This window comes from Ascaphus truei, chromosome 9, assembly GCF_040206685.1.
Source record: "Ascaphus truei isolate aAscTru1 chromosome 9, aAscTru1.hap1, whole genome shotgun sequence".
Classification (NCBI taxonomy): domain Eukaryota; kingdom Metazoa; phylum Chordata; class Amphibia; order Anura; family Ascaphidae; genus Ascaphus; species Ascaphus truei.
Window position 1 is genome coordinate 10,933,305 of NC_134491.1, and position 22,736 is coordinate 10,956,040.

At 42.7% G+C, this 22,736-nt stretch overlaps 1 protein-coding gene across 9 annotated transcripts in view; it reads left to right on the plus strand.

Moving 5' to 3' along the window:
• RALGAPA1 (Ral GTPase activating protein catalytic subunit alpha 1) overlaps positions 1–22,736 on the plus strand; it is a 234,572-nt gene that overhangs the window by 153,681 nt on the left and 58,155 nt on the right. For all 9 annotated transcript variants that reach the window (XM_075613327.1, XM_075613328.1, XM_075613331.1 and 6 more), the window contains 4 exons: positions 9,793–10,642; positions 14,228–14,299; positions 15,526–15,649; positions 16,245–16,400. In XM_075613327.1, coding sequence (XP_075469442.1) covers positions 9,793–10,642; positions 14,228–14,299; positions 15,526–15,649; positions 16,245–16,400 — 1,202 coding nt within the window. The remainder of the gene's footprint in view (positions 1–9,792; positions 10,643–14,227; positions 14,300–15,525; positions 15,650–16,244; positions 16,401–22,736) is intronic.

Below are 22,736 nucleotides of genomic sequence, written 5' to 3' on the forward strand. Positions count from 1 at the left end.
GTGTGTGTATAGAGCTGCTGTGTTGTGTGTGTGTGTGTGTGTATAGAGCTGCTGTGTTGTGTGTGTGTGTGTGTGTATAGAGCTGCTGTGTTGTGTGTGTGTGTGTATAGAGCTTCTGTGTTGTGTGTGTATAGAGCTGCTGTGTTGTGTGTGTGTGTGTGTATAGAGCTGCTGTGTTGTGTGTGTGTGTGTATAGAGCTGCTGTGTTTGTGTATAGAGCTGCTGTGTTGTGTGTGTAGAGCTGTTGTGTTGTGTGTGTGTATAGAGCTGTTGTGTGTGTGTATAGAGCTGCTGTGTTGTGTGTGTAGAGCTGCTGTGTTTGTGTGTGTGTGTGTGTATAGAGCTGCTGTGTGTGTGTGTGTGTGTGTGGGCCGTCACTCCGCCTCAGGCCAATGAGAGGTGTGCGGGGGCGGGCGACCCAAGGGACCAATGAGATTTCCCCTAGGGACACCGGACATCCAGGCAGGCAAACATACAGTGCTTTCACTAATATAGTATAAGATAGATATATTCACACCATATCACATTTTAAGCTGTGGTGGGTGAAAAAGGCAACAACAAACCTCCACCGTTGGCATATAGCCAATAAAGAATATCACTTGTGAGCACATTCACATGTCTTAGACAGGTCTGCAACCCTGCCTTTCAACCATTATCACCTAGGATACAGTGCTCCCACTGCAGCAAGGGATTCTAGGAAATGACATGCAAATGAGCACACCTTTTGCCTGGAATATCCATTCACATGGAGCCCATTTAAGCTGATGCATCGCCGTTCACACAGCTTTTAAGCACAGCATGGGACTAGCAAAGCAAGTACAAACCACAGACATGTTTCAACCTTGATGAGTATCATCAGTGTAAGGTTGTTTTAGACTTGTTTTTAAATATTTCTAGGCTGGGTGGGTTTACCATATCACATTTTAAGTTATAGGGGGTGAAAAAGGCAACAAAAAACCTCCACCATTAGCATATAGCCAATAAAGAATATCACTGTATGCTAGGTGATAATGATTAAAGGCAGGGGTGCAGACCTGTCTAAGACATGTGAATGTGCTCACAAGTGATATTCTTTATTAACGATAGATAGAGAATATCCTGCACTCCTGTAATCAAAACAGTAGTGGCTGGTAGGAATTGTATTAGTATAGAAATATACTTGCACATACTGTATTAACGTTTCGATCCCAGAGAGAGATCTTTACAAGGGGGGTGCAAAGAACAAGTGAAACTCTGTGACATATATACCATAAAAACACACATACCAAATACAATCAAAGGAGATATATATATATATATATATATATATAATGGTGTGGGTTCTGGGGTTAGAGCTTGCTGGAATTGTGTTTATTATTTGTAAAAGAAAAAATACAGCGCCGGATCGGTCCAAAAAGCTATAGCTTGAATGGCAAGCTTTCATGTAATAATAGAATCTGATATCCAATAATGGTCGGAGCAGGTACACCGAACTATTGACAGCATATAATCGGCCCCATAGTAAAACCATGTCATGCCTGTTGGCCACAGCCATCCCTGGTCTACATCTCTTGTCGGGTGGACACCATCAGATCATGCTTCGACAACTGTCGGCCATGGTCACCACTGGTCAGCATCCCCCATCGTGTAGATGTGACCAAACGGTGCAAGTGCCCACAGTGTTCAGGATGACCTCGTAACAGAGACCATGTGTATTGGAGTACTGACCTAGCAGAGAATGTCCTGAACCGTGTAGCAAAATATACACTGGTAAAACCATCAGGCCCTTTCAGAAAAGATGCTCTGTGAGGGGTATGGTTATCAAGCAGGTACAACTGTTGTGGCAACAGGGACAAGACCGTGGTGACCGGGGCAGGACCATGTTGCAACAAGAGGCATATTGGTTTTTGAAACTTGGGACACTGAAATCAAAGGGCATTAATACGGGATTTAGCGCCTCCTGCTTCCTTAAACCCCAATACATTTTCATGTGTCTTGCCTTGTCTTGTTCTAACTCTCTGTACTTGCACATTCTGGTCACGTCTATCCTTTGGGGGATGCTGACCTGTGTTGATCCTTATAAACTTTTGCCGCAGCATGATCTGATTGCGTCCATCAGACGGGCGATTTAATCCAGGGATGGTTGTGGCCGACAACAGACATGGTGTCACCATATAGCGATGATCTATATGCTGACATCAGGACGGTGTACCTCCTCTGACTCTATCTGGGCTTCAAACTCCATTATCATATGGGGACCTGCTTGCCTTTCCTACTATTGCTTTTTGGAGCTCTATGGCGCTGTATTTTTTACATTTATACCCGTTTACGATGGAAAGTACCCGTTGTTCTTTTCCCCGCTGGCCGCTGCGTTTGGTTACATCAGGATGACTTTACTGTATTGATAGTGCAATTTTTGTTTTTCCTTTTTTTGATACACGTTTACTTTTACATATGCAGACATCGGGGCCCCTGCCATACCTGCTATAGCGATGGTGTCCTGCTCAATGTCCAGTCATATCTGCTCGGGCACCAAAAAAAAGTGTACGGTTAGCTGCTGTTGGCATTATACGGTTTCACAGTATAATTCATCACTTTGCTTGATCAATTTGGTTACTTATGGTTTATCAATTATTGTATTTTGCTGTTTACGCGTACTACAATGTTATTATTGCCCATCACTCCTATGCATGCTTCTTTATTATTATGAAGATGAAGAAAATAAGGCGCAAATTTAAAAAAGCGGCACATATACAGCTGTTTAAAGTGCAATGTTCCAATACTTGATGTGCATTATACTGTGTATCAGGTGCTGCCAAAAACACTTGCAGTTTCCCAACTGCAATAAACAGGAAGTGAAGAAAAAGTGAATAATAAAGTGATTGCACGGTAATAAATAATACCAGCCCTGCTGAGTGATGTTGTGCACTCCTCCGTTGAACCAGGGTCTCATAGGTTAAACCACCATCACAGATACTGTACATGTATGTGTTTCTTCCTACATGTATCTGTGATGGCGGTTTAACCTATGAGACTGTGGTTCAATGGAGGAATGCACAACATCACTCAGCAGGGCTGGTATTATTTATTACCGTGCAATCACTTTATTATTCACTTCTTTATTATTATAACTTTTGTTTACTTTATTGTATCATTGAGTTTAATTACAGTGTATTCACTGTCTCCGCGCGTTTTGCTATTCGAGCTCTTGCATATGGGCAGCAATTGTAAACAGCACACTAGAGCGATGTAGGTCAGAGACATTGCTTTATGTAATTACGCTCTCTAGGAGCTAAGCCTCCGCATATAGTTGCTGTAAAGGGGGTGGTCAGTGACTATATTGTAGTTGATATTTTAACCGCTTCTTTGGTAAATATTTTTTGTTGCACTTGGGTATATGGCTGTCTCCTGACGCTGGATCTATCTGATGACGTGTCCAGGGGCCCTTGGTGGAGCTACATTTTTGGTGGGGGTTTTTGGGCATCCAGTGCACCTGTAAGTATCACTGCTTCCATTTTCGGCCTGATGGTGTGACTGTACGTTTATTTAGTCATTCACATAATATTGGAATACAAGCAAGACTGGTGCCATTCTCTTGTGGCATCGTTACGATAGAAAATCAAAGTACTTTTACGTTGTACAACTATTTTATTTTCCAGTTATCAGAATATGGCATGCCTCTTCTGTGTGAGGGAACTGCAGGCATTTAAAAGTAGTCAAATGCTACACATTTACAAACAAATAGCTAGAGTGCTACAGAGTTACAATGGACGCATTACATTAGAGAGCATGAAGATCTGTATTGTGCATGAACATGTAACATGTTTAGGATTCCTATTCTCTCTGTATAATTTTTTGTATCATTGGTCTTGAGTTGGTATTTCAATAGTGCCTTAGGATAATTTTAATTTTCTGCATGGTCACAAACATTGCCTGCTGAGCAGTCACTGCAGTTTGAGTTCTACAGATCTAAAAGCTGCAAAATGTGGCTAAAAATTACACATTATATGCAACTATATCATTTTTAACCATTTTGTCGTTCTGAACTTAACACGCTGCAACTTTTTTGTGGTCTTTAATTGATCATGTAATTACTCTGCTGATCTATCTTTTTGCATTCAGTTAATCTAATTTTCATTAGTTTGCATAAAAGTCACATACCCGGCTTTAATTGTAGCAGAGCGAAAGTAATTGCGCACATATGTACCAAGCTTTTCTAATATCACCAGTGCCCCAGGCCTCCACTCCCAAATAAAGACAAATTGTGCACTCTTACCAAATGCATTGTTTAATTATTGGACATTAGATGGAAGGATGAGTTTGATATTCGGTCTTTAATTTGAAGATGATGCTCAAATTTGTCTTCCTTTGGTGACCTGGAGTTAAACCCTCTGTGACATTTATTTTCACTGCCATTATTGGATGCCTTAGACACAAGGCTTAGAGGTAACTGACTTTTGACCAGCAGTGTTTTTTATTAATGATCTTGAGTGCATTTTAATTAATAACTCGTTGCCAAATAACACCTTCCCTGACGTTTTTTCATGTCGTTGTTTATAGCAGCATCCAGCTCTGCTTATTTTAAAATTGTTTTTTTGAAGTGAAGCTTCTTTAGTGGCACCTATTCTGATGGGGTAAAACTGGAGAGTTGGGGGCGAAATGTGAAACGGAAGTGACGGCTCCCCATCCCCCTCCTCCCACACGCCTGCTGTGACATGCGGCTATCGCCGCCGGTGCGGCTCCTAACGGCCGCCGCTCCCCCCACACACCCGCTGTGACATGCGGGGGCGACAGCCGCCGGCGCCGCTCCTAACAGGCGTTACCCCCACCCATCCGCTGCCATGGGTATACCAAGATGACTGCCGCAGAGCTTCCGGTGCCTCGGGTGTAGTAAGATGGCGGTAGCCCCGCAAGTCCTCCGGCTGTGAGAGGAAGAGCCGCTGCTCAGCCTCTCTCCTCCCTCTTCTCTACCTCTGCTTCCCTGCTGACTAACGGGCGCCGCTCTCCCACACGGCCGGCCGCCGGCGCCGTTCCTAACGGTCGCCATTCCCCGCTGCCATGCCGCGCATGCGCAGTTGTGATGGCGCCGCTGACGGACGCCACACATGCGCAGAAGCAGCTGGCAGCGGCGCCATTCCCCCCACACGTCCGCTGCCATGCCGCGCATGCGCTGTTCCCCGCGCCCGCTGACATGCCGCGCATGCGGTAGTCATGGCGACGCTCACGGACGCCACGGCTTGGAGACCTCGCTGCGCTGCCGCTGCTTCACATGCCTGCCTCCTGCTTGTAGCTGATCTCCGGGCCGGTCACCGACCCCTTGCCCGGCGGGATGTCTGTCTGACATGGAGACCCGCGCCCTACTGGATATCTGGGGGGAGGCGGACGTGCAGGGATCCTGCCCGACCCGAGTCCCGGGATCCTGCTTCTCCCCCTGGACCCCCGTGCAGGGGAGGTGACCTAGGAGCTGAGGCGGGCCGAGGAGCCGCCCCACCCTGGGGAAGTGGGGGGGCCCGAGTCATCCCAGGACAACTTCACAGGAGGACTTCAGGGAGGGCTCTTCCTGCTGCACCGAGCACCCGATCAAGGTGGAGGAGGGGCCCAGCGCTGCCACCTGTCATTCATATATACTCGTACTCACCTCCTGTGTCACACACACACACACCTGCACTCAGACACACACTGTCACACGCACACACCCTGTGTCACACACAGACACACACGCGCATGCTCAGTCACGCGTACACTCAGTCACGCGTATGCTCAGTCACGCGTACACTCAGTCACGCGTATGCTCAGTCACGCGTATGCTCAGTCACGCGCACGCTCAGTCACGCGCACGCTCAGTCACACGCACACGCTCAGTCACACGCACACGCTCAATCACACGCACACGCTCAGTCACACGCACAGTCACACGCGCACGCACAGTCACACGCGCACGCACAGTCACACGCGCACGCTCAGTCACACGCGCACGCTCAGTCACACGCGCACGCTCATGCACACGCACACGCTCAGTCACACGCACACGCTCAGCCACACGCACACGCTCATGCACACGCACAGTCACAGTCACACGCACCGCCACACGCACACGCTCATGCACAGGCACACGCACAGTCACACGCACACGCTCAGTCACACGCACACGCTCAGTCACACGCACCGTCACACGCACAGGCACAGTAACACGCACAGTCGCACGCACACGCACAGTCGCACGCACAGTCACGCACACGCACAGTCACACGCACACGCACAGTCACACGCACAGTCACACGCACACGCACACGCACACGCACAGTCACACGCACACGCACAATCACACGCACACACGAGGAATTCACACTTAGTGCAAATAGCTAATACAGGGGATGTGTGCCGAGCACGCGCATTCTAAGTGAAATTTATTTGCGTTTTGTCACTGAAATTGTATTTTGATTTATAATTAAAACATCACCAACACAAATACAATTTCTGTGACAAAAGTCAAAGAAGTTTCCCTTCCTATGCGCGTGCTCAGCACACACAGCTTTTTTTCTTGGTAGTATAAATGGGGTAGGAGAAGGGTAGGTTTCCCAGTGCAGAACTGTGTGCAATGAAACAAGGAGATCGTATTTCAAAGTATTGACCACTGAAGATTACAAATCCTAGATGGTCTTTATGATAGAAAACCAAAGCTGTCAGAGCAACAACAAGTTCTCATTGGCTCACAGGGTAGTAAGTAGTCCAGGGTCATCTTAGGCTGCGCTTATACTGCTGGGTACGTGACGTCATCCGTCGCCGTAGCTATTGCGATTCCTGCACTCTGGTGCAGGAGTCCTAGGGTGGGCGACAGGGGGCGTGGCGGAGGCGTGGCCCTGAGCGGTTCCCCCTCATTGGCTGAACCGCTCACGTGCCGCCGACGACACGCAGCAATCGCCGGGAAAGTCAAAATCCTTTGGCTGCAGGCGATCGCAACCTCTCTGACGCTCTGCAGCACCGTTGCGTCCACTATGGGCACCCGCGACGGACTGCATGTACTTGCTGCTGCGCGGCGTCGCAGTCGCCAGCACTATAAGCGCAGCATTTGTTGATTCTACTGTAAGTCCTCAATTCTGTAAATTAAAAGTCACACTATATACTGTATGAAGTGTGAGAATCTAGTCTCAAGCGTAAAACTATTGTCACTTTGAGCAATTATGTGAGGTCACTAACATAGATGTTAGACGCAGGGATATATTTTGCCTGTAAAGTTTAGAGACAGGCCTTCATAATGTACATATTCATCAATATATGAAACATAATATTAAATAAGAAAGTGGTCCCTAAGTTTTAAGCAGCATAGAGTAAATTTGCTTAACAGAAAATCTGTGACCTGATGTGGTGCAATTTGTTTTATAAAATCCATTTGAGTACCAGATTTATTAATGATGAGGCATGATTGGATATTTCACTGGGGCTTTTTTCTTTGCCTTCCTCTGGATCAATACAAAGTAAATCTAGAATAAGTATATGTTGTCTACATTTATCATAGTTTGATCTCGATGGACATATATTTTTTCCACCTCATCTACTATGTAACTATGTAATGTAGCATTTCATCTGTCATTTGCTACTAGTAAGGAGTAATCTTTCTGGAGTGTTTTTTGCAGTGCATTAAGATTTCTTATTTATTGTGTTCTGCAAATTATTTTGTCGTGCCAATGTTCCCACCATGTTATTTATTCCATAATTTACGAATATGTTGAAAAATACTGGGGAAAACTTGAAGGGCCATTTATTTTATTCTATTTTCTTGTAAGTTTTGCAAATAAAAATATTACATGTGAGCACATATCTCAAGCAGGTCTGCAACCCTGCTTTTCGCCATTATCTCTTGGCATACAGTGCTTCCACTGCAGCAAGGATTCTGGGAAATTACATTTAAATGAGCACACAGTATAAGATTAAGTACTTTTAATAAAACATTTTGGAAGTTTGAAAGCTTTCTCTTGCTACACAGACGTGATATTATTATTCGGTTTTCCTTTTCTAGAATGATGGTGACTTATGCATAAAGCCTCCTTGTCATAGACCAACAAAGAATGTAAAAGTGGATTGTTAAACTTTCAATAAGACAAACAAAACATAAGATATTACAAGTAAAACAACTGAAAAGTATCAATTTGCATAATTTCCACACCGTTCCAGTACAACATTAAGAAATCACTGACAAGATATTTCTGCTTGCATGATCATTCAACAATTAATGAAAGCACAATTTGAATGTGCAGATTATTCTGCTTTATTCTATAACATTCTGTCCATACTGTAGTGCCCACGGTTATTCTAACACAAACCAGTGGCAATCGCCAAAAAGACCCAGGTACATGCTGGATACATGCCTTAAACTTGCCTTAAACTAGACCCAGCATTTCTGCATTGATTAATGGCCCACCAGATTAACAGCGGGTGTCCCTGGCAGTCCCATTCAAACTGAATGGAACTGCCAGGGACCCTGCTGTGTTATTCCTATGGGTCATTAGTCAATGCAGAAATCCCTTAAACTAGCCAGGTTACAACCAGCACATACCCAAAATGTAACCAGGCTAGTTTAAAGCTGCAGTTCAGGCAATATCCTACATGTGTGTTTTTTTTTAATAAATCAGTTCTGTAGTAAGAAAAAATACTTTTAGCATTTTCTGTTTAAAAAAAAAAAATTTTTTGAAAGACCAATTTTCTTGTATTCTATTTTTAAAAGCATGCTTGTTGCTATAGCAACCATTTACATTCCCCATATTTAAAGATGTCGCCAAACTTTGCCGATCAATACACGGAGAACTAATTGACCGGCAGCTATGCAGTTCTTTAGGTAAGTAGAGATTGCCCACATGAAACTATTGAAGTAAAAAAAAAACTAAAAAAAAAAAGACTGAACTGCAGCTTTAAGGCAAGCTTTAGAATACTCGTGGTCTCGTCTGTATATCACCATCCTTTTCATCCCTTGTCGATCCACTGCTGGATGAAGGGCCTCCCCAATGATCTTCCAGATATTGCAGTTACAAGCCTCTTCTCTAAGTTGCTCCAACAAATTTTATATCATCCCCCTTCTTGGTTGTAGTCGTCGTCTTGGTCTCTTAATTACCCTTGGAATCCAGTTGAGTACCATCAATCTCCAACGATGGTCATTTCTTCTTGCGATATGTCTGGCTCCCTGACATTTTATTTTCTTCACTGTTTGATGATGTCACAGACGTTTCGTTTCGTACCCATTAATTCAGGAAAGAGAATAAAACTTTTTTTTTTTTTTTTAAATTACAGTAGATTTGTTTTTATAATTTTACCCATCTTTGAAACTAATCAGGTAAATGGTAAATGAAACTGAAGAAGTGTATTATAAGTAGATGCGTTTAGGTGTGACTGAGCACACACTTGCTTTTAATTCTTGATTAGAGCTGTGTTAATGTGTCACTCGCATCACGAACATTTTCACAAATGTTTTAAAGAAATGTGCACAGTTACAAAGTCTGTCGCAGAATGCATTTATGATAAGTATTTTGAGAGAAGCACCAACTTTCACAGTCATTCTGTAGGTTTCTGACACATTTGCAAAACTGGCCAAGATCACTGCAAGTGTATCACTTCACAAGATTTGTGCTGTGCTTACTTGTGCCATATCTGATGTGTGGATTGATTCAGCAGGCGACTTGAGACAAATTGTAATCATTAAATGAGGTTGTGTTGATAGTTTAAGATTATTGTTCTCGATCCAATTAAGTAATGTTTATATGCAATTGTGACATTTGGTGTTTGTGGTTAGCATGATCTCTCGTCTCTGTGTTATCTTTCCAGTGAAAACACCAAAGCAGCAGGGTCTGATCCCAGTAGCAGCACGAACAGTTATCACACACCTCGTGAACCACCTGGGCCACTATCCGATGAGTGGAGACCCCGCAATGCTGACTAGCCAGATCTGCGAAAATCACGACAATCCATTCAGCGAGAGCTCTGACCTCTCTCCAAAGCTCTTCCAGAGCCCTAACCTGCAGTTTTTTGTGCTCAACAGCACTACCCTGGTGTCCTGCTTGCAGATCCAGTCGGAGGAGAAGCTACCTCCAGATGAGGACCTTTCTTCTGCTAGCTCGACAGTCCGCATCATCATGCGGGACCTTTCTGGCAAGTACAGCTGGGAGTCCTCCATTCTGTATGGCCCTGCACTCCCATTCTGTGTTCAACAGTCTCGGTGGTCTTCACCCCGGCCTGCTTTCCCTCCTTGTGTCAATCAAGAAGAAGAACGGCTATCTACCCAACGTGAAACAGAGGAATTTTTGTCACTTCAGTCGCGGAGGAGAGGCAGGGAAGCTCTGCCCCTATGGGACAGTCTATCCGATGAGGAGGATGCTCTTGACTGCCTTCTGCAGTATCTCGGAGCCACAGGACCTGAGTGCCTACAAAGAGCTGGCGTCCCTCTCAATGTGCCCTCCCCACCACCAGCCTGCTTCTCAGAAAAACTGGAGAATGAGGTCAGCAATGCAATTCTGAAGCAGAGTGCCGAAGAAATTGAGTTTGTGGAAAAACATTGTAGTAACCTCCACATGAGAGCAATGCCTCAAGAGGAGCCAACCAACCAAAAACCCCAGTCTGCCTTCTATTACTCCAGGCTACTGCTCAGCATCCTTGGCATGAACTCCTGGGAAAAGAGGTAAATGGGGTGTTGGGTGTAGGGATCTGTCTTTGTAAGCAAAATGTTACATTATTTGCCAACTTTTAAGGTATAGTTCCAGCTAAAATATTTTTTAAGTAAGACCTATGAAAGCAATATTTTTAGAATTGCTTTTCTGGGAACTGAAGTTACATATGTTGAATAAAAAAAACATAATTGCATATAGTAAAATGGGCATATATTTGGTCCTGTCCCTTAAAATGGCCCAATTACAGTAACGGGAATTAAAAATCAGAATAAAATGAGAATATTTATTCATGTAAAAAAGTCGTATTCAAAGATGTTAACAAATAGTGGTCAGAGTTTTGCCATGAAATTGAGTGGTTTGCAGAAAACTGGGATTCAAAAAGCCTTTGCGTAATAGGAGTTTATCACGATTTATATAACATTAAACCCATAGCATTGCAAGACCTAGAGGTTTGTCGTAATGGTTAACATACATAGTAACATGGTACTTGAGTTTCATAAAAGGGACATGTCAATGGAGTTTAAACTTTTGGTTAAATTCTAATTGATTGAAATGTTCATACTATATTTCTATTGGCCCAGAGGAAAGAAAACAAAATATTTTGTCTTTTATGGGTAAAATGTTGGTGTTAATTACACACACAACATTCATTTTCTGCCAAGACCACTTAACCCCTCCGGCTTCAACTTGCACAGTCCACTTAATCTTCTGGTAAAATATCCTGATAAAATTATTTTAATCGAAATCATGTTTACTTTCTATGTGTGTGTCCCCAGTGCTGCTTCACTTGTATTTTTATTTTTGTGAAAGGTCACACAATTAGAAATGAATGTACTGTAGTGTTATCCTTTCTCCCGTTGGATCTTTGTTTAATATGTACCATACAATTCATATTACTAGTAATATGGTTTTTTTTTCCATATAGTATTGTAGTGTATGTAATTCTATAAAGTTTTGTCAACGCAATGAGTTCCTGCACTTAAGTGCTTACAATGTTCTTTTGATGTCTAAGGTAGATAATGGTATTAAGTCATAGATTGTAAGATGCTGATCAGCCAACTCTGCACAAAGTAATGGTAACAGATTCACTTTAAAACTTAAATTGTATTTGAGATGACATCTAACGCGTTTAGATATTGTAAACTGACTGCCTCTGGCACGCTTCATGGATTTTTGACTGTAGATTTGACAGCTTGTCTATCTATTTTTATAATAATGATATTTATTGTCTAGTATTACAGTGTACGGTATGAAACACTGCACATAGAATGTTTTAGACAAGTCAAAGCCCTGTAGACTACAATATACAGTCTAATTCTGGTGCTTGAGGTACAGGGAAATTGTGACTTGACCTCTACCAAGGCATTTTGGCCTAAAACAAATTTCTCAGAAAATTGCCATTCAAGTTAATAGAAGTTGATTTTCAGCTTCAGACAAAATTGCATTGGGCACAAAATAAGCACCAATGATGCACTCCTCAAAGAAGCCTATCATTGTACGTAATCAACCCTTAGTACTAGTAATGGTATCCCATACTAAGAAATCACATAGTATGAGGTAGGCGGCTGTTCCACAAAATATATAAAGTAGATACCAGAATGATATAAACCCAGACACGAAGGCTGGATGGGCAGGGAAATCTTCTATATGTGGGGACACAGATCTTCTATACTGTATGTTGACACAAAGTCTGAGGAGAAATAAATCAAATATAACAATGTCTTATTACATTTCCTATAAAAGGACAAGACGGCCACAAAGTTAAAACATAATTAAAAACAAATAGACCGGAGTGAGGAATCAATAAATCACCAATCATATAACATATGTAAAATGCTTAAAAAGTAAAGTCCATTAGGACACTTGAGTAAAGAGATTCCACACGTTATACGTATAAGTACCAGGTACAGAGTATATATAAGATCCCTAAATATAGCATGCATAGTATGAGTCAAAACCACAACATCAAACAGTACATAGATCTCAATACAAACATGTTATCTGTGGTGCGCAAACCTGGGGGAGATTTTTCTGGGGGCGTGGGCGGTTGCAGAGGCCCCACGCCCTTCCCCAAGGCATTTAATTTAATGTGGGGGATGGTGTGAGGCCTCTGCAACACTCCACTTACCTTGATTCAGCCGGCTTTGTGACGTGTGACATGGCGTGACGTCACATGACCCCCGGACGTCGGAAAGCAAGGTAGGGGTGCGCGAGCACCTGGGGGGGGGGAGATCAGACAGGGGGAGCGCAGCGCGAATAGTTTGCACACCCCGGAGTAAATAATACTAAAAATGATCACGTTATTGTAATCAGTTGACCTAAAAAAAAAAAAATCCTAAATAATCCGTAAATAGTGATGGGAACAAGTGTTTGATACTTAGAGATGCAATATGAATTGCCGGATCTGCTGGTGAGAGTAAATAGCAACCACAAAGTACATACAGTAGTTACAAAGACTATCATTCACATCTGTGATACTGCTGCTTCATGTCTTTAGCAACGATGTGTCTCCATAGTTAGCCGTCTGCTTTGTCCCTGAAGTACAAGCACCGCCTCGCAGTCGGAAAGAACACCCGACGCGCGTTTGAGATTTATGCTGTGGTTTTGACTCTCTATTTTACTGTGTATATTTAGGGATCTTATAGTCTGTACCCGGGGAACTATACGTATTACATGTGGAATCTCTTGACTCCACAGTGTCTTTATTGAACTTTAACGTTTGAGCACCTTACATACTGTATATTATACAGTAGCAAAAAAGTATTATGCTGAATATCTACCTTACTTTGGTTTGATTATGAAATAGTGAAAACCACTTGAAGAAGCCATCCCAAAATCAGTCATTAAAATGCTTTTTCCTTTGTGCAGAATTTCTTGCGTGTGTCTGTGTATATATATAATATATATATGTGTGTGTGTGTATATGTATGTATGTATGTATATATATATATATATATATATATATATATATATATATATATATATATATATAAAATCAGACGTTAACCATCCCCCCCCTTCCCCCGGGGTAACTCAACATTATAAACAAAATAACTAGTTTCCTTAGCTTTTATTTTCAATTCCGTTCCTGTTTAATATGACACCAGTGTTAACGGGGTGCGTAAGGTCCGCTACAATGTACAACAAAGCTTGCAGTCTTATAATTGGGGAGGAGAGAAGTACTAGCAGTATTTGTGCCTTTTTAAATGTGAAAAAAGTAATATAAATAATTATAAGATATTTGATACCTTCTGTTAAACAGACCTAGAAATTACAATTTCCCAATTTCTCAGGGTTCCTTTTCGTGTTTTACAATTGTTGTAAAGGGAAAAAAAAAATATTCATAAATGTGTTTTTAAGTTACAACAAAGAATTATCACGGACGGTAATATTGACATGAAGTGCGAGAAGTTACAGGGGAAATGATATACATTTTCACCTATGATTCTAGCCATATGACCTTGTGGTTGCCCCTCTGGGTTGTGGTTGACCATTACATAATAATAATCATCTTTACTACCAATGAAAGTTTGTATGATTTGGGTGCTAGGTAACCATCAAGTATCAGATCAAGCAGTAAATGCACTGTTTTCCAGGAGAAACTTTCACCTCCTCAAGAAAAACGAGAAACTACTTCGGGAGCTGCGAAATTTGGACTCCAGGCAATGGTGAGAACAAATTTCTCCCCCTCCTATGCAAGAGAGATAAAGAAGCATTATGATACAGTATGTTTTAAAGTTCCTGTAGCCGTATTATAACGTGCTAGCTATTTAGAATACTATACGTGATGATTGAAAGAGAATTCAAGAGAGAAAAAAATCTTGCTCAGAAATACTCCAATAATGTACACATGTAGTAAGTACATCAATGAGAAGGAAGTATTGAACTGTATGTGTTTATAGTGACATGCAACAGTCGAAATAGAAAAATATTGACATTTTACCAGATCACAATGGCTATTCCAGCCAGAGTGCCCATGTGCAGACTTGGCAATCCATAATTACATTTGTTATCTTTTATATTTGCATGAGTCACACATGTTACATTTGATTTATGTTGAGAGAATTAGGGGAGATTCTACATACATTCGTGCACTACTTTGAGTATCATTTTATATATAGTGATTGGCATTTGTTCTCATGTAGTGCTGTATGCCACCCAAAAAATCGTGTCACTTTCTCAGTAAACGTACCTAGGAAAGGAAGGTTTGATATAGGCCTGTGGTTGGCCATGCATTGAGGTGTTTTTAGAAGTGGTCTGATGAATGCTTCCTTCAGCGGTTCTGGAAAAAGATGAGTTTGCAAAGAGCAGTACTGTATACTATTTCGTCAAATACTGGACTGATTACATCAAAATACCCTGTAAGGATTCGTGTTGGGCCTGGATACAAATTACAGGTAGTGTCATGCAACCTACTAAATAACTGGTGAGCAATAGCCGGCCCATGGGCAACGTGCGGTCCGCAGGGACTTACCCTGTGCCCCCAACCTCCTCTCTCCCTGGTCCCTTCCAACTCGCAGTTTCTTCACTTGAAATGCTTGACAAATAAAACTGAGTACGTTATCAGATATCAACACAATATGTATTTAAACAAATGTTATGTACTTGTTGCACAATTGTAAGTAAAGTTATGATATTGTTGTATGCTATTAGAACCCCTTATTAGCTTCACATTAATTTATATCTATTTTAGCTTATCGCATCCAGTTGTAGCAGTCAACTCCATGAAAGCAACGGTTAACAAACATAATCTGCCTCCTTCATCTGCAGCAAAATATACACTTTTTAAAATACCAATAAAATAATTACAGCATATATGTAACACAATGACCATTGTGTGCCGTGGGCGTGCTTTGATGGAACTAAAACTGTTTTTGATTCTTCTTTCCAATAGCCGTGAAACACACAAAATTGCAGTGTTCTACGTTGCAGATGGTCAGGAGGACAAGCACTCAATCCTTTCAAACACTGGTGGCAGTGAGGACTATGAGGACTTTATTGCTGGTCTTGGATGGGAGGTACAAACACACTAAACATCTTATATACATTATTTTACTCCAATTACATCTGCCCATGTCTTAACTTACTTATAATTCTACTGCCCACTCACTTGATTGTTTGCAACTCTGCTCAACTTTCCACGGACTGCGTCCAAATCTTCCCAACCTACCCCTTGACAGCAAGTCACTTTTTCCAACCTGTCCATTGCATGTATGCAACTTTTCCCAACATTTCCTTTGGCTGATCACAACTTTTCCCAACCCATCCCTTTACTGCAAGGGATTAATCCTAACCATTTGCCGTGGTGGGAACGATTTTTCCCAATCCTTTCTCAGCTTGATTCAACTCTTCCCAACCCCCATCCCCTTGCCTGTCGCCAATCAGTCTGTCTTTTCTTTTACTGCATGGAGTTATTAATTGAACCATGTTATTGGCAATCGGGAAACTATCGCACAGAAAAATAACATCTGTGAGGTAGTCCTCCATTTGGCAGTATCGCAATTCAATGAATTACCTCCTCTGTGTTTAACCACACTAAGGAGAACCCATAAATAACAGGGTTCAGTCGTTATGAGGTACGGGACTTGCAAGTGATGTGCGTACTGTCTTCAGGTAAATCTGTCCAATCACTGCGGCTTCCTGGGAGGACTTCAGCGAAACAAGAGCACTGGGCTTACCACACCATACTTTGCCACATCCACTGTTGAAGTTATGTTTCATGTCTCCACACGGATGCTTTCGGACTCTGATGACTGTTTGACAAAGAAGGTAAGCGACAAAGTTGCTCCTTTATCAGACAGTGGCTCTTATTCTACAATGTGCGATAGGCCAATCCGGTGCTACTACACAAAAAGCCCAGTTGATGTCAATAGTGTTTACCGCGTGATGGCGCCAGAAGGGCACTGTCGCACTTTCTAGAAGTGCTACTGTTCATTTGATATTTATACCGGTGGTGTGTCATGTATAGTAGCCATCTGTTTCTTAGGCCCAAAGTATATGCACGATAATAATGGGGTCTTCAACACCATTGTAGTAGTTATTGGTCCTATTATTATTATTGACACTATTGATACTCTGTTATTGATAATGCACCAAAACATTCTGGCGACATTGTACCCACATGTGTGCGTTTTCCAAGGCACCAAGACCATTTTATGTTGTTGTAACTTCTTTTACATGACTTGACTCATTGCCTTGTGTTCTCGTTTTTACTTTTGAGTTAAATAACTTGTCCTGGTATTTTCAGATAAAATATTTGCGTGCCATAACTTCAGAATTATGACTGTTAGATTTTTTTTTTTAATTATAATTGTGCTCCAACTCTGCTAAACCTTAACCAAGCACCCTGCACAAGTATTTGTTTCTGATTAATGTAATAAATTCCACTTTACTGCTAGCCGGTTAGGGTCTCTGAGCTTCTGCTTTTGTTAAGGGTGCACACTGAGAGATTAAGCTGTTCCCTGGCTCCTTCAGAGGTGTTAATCCAGTCAGTGGAAACATTAATGAGCACAGACTGAAGAGCTGAGGTTGCAGGAAGTGGAAGCTGCTTGACCTCAGCATGGAGTTTAGTGCCTCTAATTAAATTAGCAGAATGGAGTATTGGGCACTGGTCCTGCCTGAGGCGGTAGCTGCATGTTATGAATCCTACTCTCAAGCCTGGCTTCTAAAGGAAAGAGGAAGAGCTCGTTTTCATCATCATTACATTAAAATATCTGTGAGAAAGTTATACATTAGAAACATTTTCTTTTCCTGTGTGTGTGTGTGTGTGTGTGTGTGTGTGTGTGTGTGTGTGTGTGTGTGTGTGTGTGTGTGTGTGTGTGTGTGTGTGTGTGTGTGTGTGTGTTAGTGTTAGTGTTAGTGTTAGTGTTAGTGTTAGTGTTAGTGTTATTTTATTTTTTCGGGAGGTTTTTAATCAGTAACTATTTTTTCCTACACAAAATGTCCATTTGTTGTCTGAACACTATCTATACAGCAGTGTTCTTTTTATTTAGTCACAATAGCTCAATATTTACTGATAAGAGTAGCTGTTTATCAGCTTATAAAGTCAAAGTACTGTAGCCGTAAACTGCAATATATGAGTTCGTCATTTGTACTGAGGTGCAAAGCCTGTCATTTTTCTAGAGATGATGCACAGGATGTGATCTTCTATAACTGAATGGATCAAGAGATAAATGTAGGTATAGACGGTGTCATCTCTATAATTAAATGATAAATATAGAGATATTGACATCTATATTGACATCTGAATGTATTTATCACTACCCCTCATCCTCCCTCACTCCCCCCTCCTTTCTCACTCCCCCCTCACCTCATCCTCTCACACCCCCCCCCCCCCAGTGACAGTGAGGGGATAACCAGGCCATCAATAAAGGTATTATGCCAGACTGGTTACCTATGAGCCACATTGTGGGGTTTAGCATGCCAGGTCTTGGACCCATTTGTCGTACATGAAATGTATGTGATTGTGCGACAAATAATTTATATGTGTTTTACCTTTCATGGGGTGCCAGCAAGCAGCGATTGCTAGGCTTTGAGTTTCAGGGGGGATTTTGCAGACAAAGTCTTATCAGATTGTGCCTAGATAGTCGGGGTCCAGTATTGCTGGGCGCTCCAATAATGTACCCGGGTGTCAGGTCAGGCAGCCCGGGTTCATGTAGACACATGGCTTCGGTCAAATCCTGCTCTCAAAATGTTTTCGTGACTCACTGCTAGAACTCCCTGCTTCAGCACAGACCAGAAAAGCAAGCGGAGAATAGGCGTGTAAGGTATCCCCAGAATGGTACCGTGTCTCCCCAGTAACAGGGATCCCCAGTTCAATGCCCGGTTACCCACAACCAGTATAGAGGTTCTGGGGGTTCTCCAACCATATATACGGTTGCAAGGGTTTTTTTGAAACCACGTCCGGTTTTCAAAGGGATTGCGATACAGCCCTGAGTATGAACCTAAGTGTTTTTTCATTCTACCTTGGGACTTAGAAAAAAATATGGGAAAGTATATTTTGTTTCAAAATGTTTTAATAGTACAGATGCTTGTGTACGGTGTTATGGGCTGGGGACTTCCAGGTCCATGGTTCCGAGAGATCATGTGGTTACCAAGCTTGGTGCCACCAAGTCTGCTCGGGTCCCAGACATGAAAGCCTCAGAGGTTGCCATTTGGGCAGCGGAGTTAGCCTCAAGTACTCACGTCCTGGGATGAATGGAAGTCACTGGACTACCATTTGCCCAGCCAAGACTTTGAGGAGCCTAACTCCGCGGGTGGCTTCTGACTGACAGGTGACAGAGGTGCCAAGTTGGCGCATGCCCTTGTCCGAATCCGTGCTTGCCCGGCTTGGATAGACTGGCAACACTCTGATTGGCCGGTAGGATTTCTCCCACACTGGGATTGACTGAAGTATTTCCTGAATGATGCTCATCAACCAATCCGGTCGAGAGATTCACTCCGATTCTAAGCGCCAAGACAGCAGCGGCAAATTCGAAATCACCAAAAGATGCTCGAGCAGCAAAAGCAGTGAGACGGCTTCAGAAATTTCAAGGCAAGACATTTTCTAAGTCCCACTTTTCGGGGCCAAGTTCTGAGAATAGCACGTAGCGGTCGTGGCTAGGATTGCAAGCCAAAAAGAGTACCAAACATCCCGGTACTATCTCCCAGTCAAGGGATATCAGCATCTCTGGAGTGGATACAGCGGTGGCGTCAGGAACTTCATGCCGATTTGAGTTCCAGGACATTTCGGGCCAAGTCCTGGTCAACCTAAAGACTTTGTTTTACTTCTTATTTCACCTAGGAAAGTTTAGATTTGTAGCCCAGACCCCCAGCAAGTGTGTTTTCTTTTGTATTTGTTAACCCATTGTGTGTACGTCTGTTTCTATGGAATAAATAACAATTTGTTTTACTATCTTGTTTTGCTCAGTGAATGATCCCAGTAAAAAGGTATAAATACCTGGTCTCTCATGACACTCCCCTCATCCTCTCTCACTCCCCCTCCCCTCATCCTCTCTCACTACCCCCTCCCTCATCCCCTCTCACTACCCCCTCCCTCATCCCCTCTCACTCCCCCCTACCCTCATCGTTTCACTCCCCCTCCCCTCATCCTCTCTCACTCCCCCTCCCCTCATCCCCTCTCACTCCCCCCTCCCCTCATCCTTTCACTCCCCCTCCCCTCATCCTCTCTCACTCCCCCCTACCCTCATCGTTTCACTCCCCCTCCCCTCATCCTCTCTCACTACCCCCTCCCCTCATCCCCTCTCACTCCCCCCTCCCCTCATCCTTTCACTCCCCCTCATCCTCTCTCACTCCCCCTCCCCTCATCCTTTCATCTGCCCCGTCCCTCATCCGCACATCCCCCCCTCCCTTTATCCGCTCACACCCCCTACCATTATCCGCTCACAACCCCTCCCTTCATCCGCTCACCCCCTCCCTTCATCCGCTCACCCCCTCCCTTCATCCGCTCACCCCCTCCCTTCATCCGCTCACCCCCTCCCTTCATCCGCTCACCCCCTCCCTTCATCTGCTCACCCCCTCCCCTCATCCTAACACCCTCCCATCACCCTCATGTTCACCTCCCACACTCTCATCCTCTCACCCCCCTTCCCCTCATCCTCTCACCACCCTCCCTGTCATTCTCACCCCATAGAACAGCCACAGAAAACACACACCAGCACAAAACAGAAGAAATATACCCAACCCAGAGACTCGCCTCTCTCCGCTCCATGCTGTTTCCTCCTCTCCTTGGCTCCACACCCAGGCTCCTGACACTACCACCTGATTGGCTGCATTACCCAGCCACAGCCAATTAGGATGGAGGAAGCTGCCCAGCCTCCTAACTTAAGCTCTGCTTCCACCTGCTCTGGGAAAACCTGGGCAGATCACCAAGTCCAGAGAGTGCCCAAATACCGGACACATGGCAACCCTAAATATGAGAGAGCTAATGGAGTTTCTCTCTGTGATCTGATGTCTCAGAAAGCAGTCACAGGATACCCTGAGTATCATTCCTAGAACTGCTTTGGTAACAGTATGTAGTATGTAGGTATTAAGGCTTTAAATTCTACAATCGTTATTAACCTTTATATGTAGATTCCTCGATATAGAGCCTGTCACCGACCTAAAGCTGTGACTCTGTGACTATATTGATGTATGCTGTATCCCAGAGTCCGTCATTGAAGAACCATCATTTTTGAAGAGTGAAGGAGAGCACTTTTTTGGCCAAGCAAATCAACAATTCTTTTTTATCTTTTTAGTAATAATGTAGCATGGTTTAAAATGTGTTTCGGTGCTAAACTCCTTCAAACTCCCCCATCTGGGATAGATATTCCTTAACTTAATTCTTTATAATGCAGCTACAGTATAAGGGACAATTGACTTATTTATGTAAGGGGTGTTAACAAAGCTAGCAGAATTTCCTAATTTGGGACCATAATCAATCCTTTTGTCACCATTTGTGCTTGTGCTGCAATATATGGAGTGCAAAACAAAGCATAATGTAGCCACAATTAATATGTAATTCTAGGAGCGAATACTAGAGGCACAGATAGTGACTTGACAAGATAATGCGATTTGGACTGGCTGTTCTCTTTAATAGACACTGTAGAGCAAAAAGCAACAATTGCAGGCATCCAAAGCCAGGAAGATACACTGATTAAAAGCAATTATTTTGCATGGCATAACTCAATGCAAAAAGTATTTTATATTGAACTCCTTTTTTTTCCAAAGTATCAGCTCACAGTACCCAAGGAGACACTTATCTCAACTTTGCTTTTAAAATATAGAAAGAGCCTAGAAGATGCATTCTGCGTTGAAGCAAATAATGCTGAATATCATACAATTTTGTCACATCATCCATACTGTATACAGATGCAGCTTTACAGCTCCAAATCAACTTTCATTTGCCATTGACCTCATTAGTGGGTAAGAGAAATAAAGGGTAAGGCTGTTTTTGATGGCTTTCAGTTCTAAAACCTGACGATAACAGATGTCTTCGAAGACTATTGGTAAAATAATTTGACAATGTAAAATCATATTTTTAAGTTTTCTTCTGGAAGGCTGTTCTTTATCTACATTTTACAGAGCAGACAGAGTTGATACAGTGACCTGGCAAAATGCTGTTTTTATTGTTGTGTAGAATATTTAAAATGAGATTCCTATGCCAATGTATTCTTTTCTGATAAATAATGGTAGCTAAATTCCTGAAATGCTTTATTTTACCGGCCACACATCACAAACTGAAAAGGCTAGCGCTACTATTCTGGATAACATAATTGTTCCATTTTGTTTATGCAATTTAATCCTCATTTTCCACCACCTCTGTAAACCTGTTCATAGTTTCAGCTTTCTTGCCCCTCTCGTGATGAGTAGCTTCTGTTCCATGACCCCATCACAGTCCACTTTGACATGGGAAGGTGTCTGGGGAGACAACAGCCATAGAGCACTGTGCTGGAAGCCAAAGTGACCGCCAGAGATTAACGCTTGATTGGATCAAAATTGCATTTGATCTTCCCTCCAGGTTTCATTTATTTCTCTTATGTTCGGTTAGTATAAGGTCTGACATGACAAGACATATCACAGGAGCCCAAATAAAAGAATGATGTTGCACAGCAAGGCATATGAGAGAGATCATATCCTTGGAGCAGCATTAATGGGAAATATATCTGTTCAATTGTTTTTAATATTGTCGTGTAGTGAGGAATGGGAAATGGTACAAGTCAAGAGGTTTAATTATAAGATTGCCCCCAATGTTTGTCTTCCTGATGTGGGATGTGAACAAGAATTGCTGCTGAACTTAATACAACAGCTGCTCTTAAACTGGATGTGTGTGGTATTTATTATATCTATTCTCTTGTGTAGACATGGTTACGGTTTGACCACCATTTTGGTGTTTATTTCAACAGTCCCATCTACTTACCGTGATACATCTTTACAATAACCATTCTAGTCTCTGCACCCTTTGCCTTCACACATCTCTCAGATGTTTTGTTTGATCTAGTAGAAAATCTGTACTTGCCCTTGCCCCATCCAGCACAAAATACCCACTTCTCTTTGCCCCATCCAGGACACATTTGTATTTTTACTCTGCACAAATTGCTGTCTCTAGCTAATAAAATAGTAATTTAT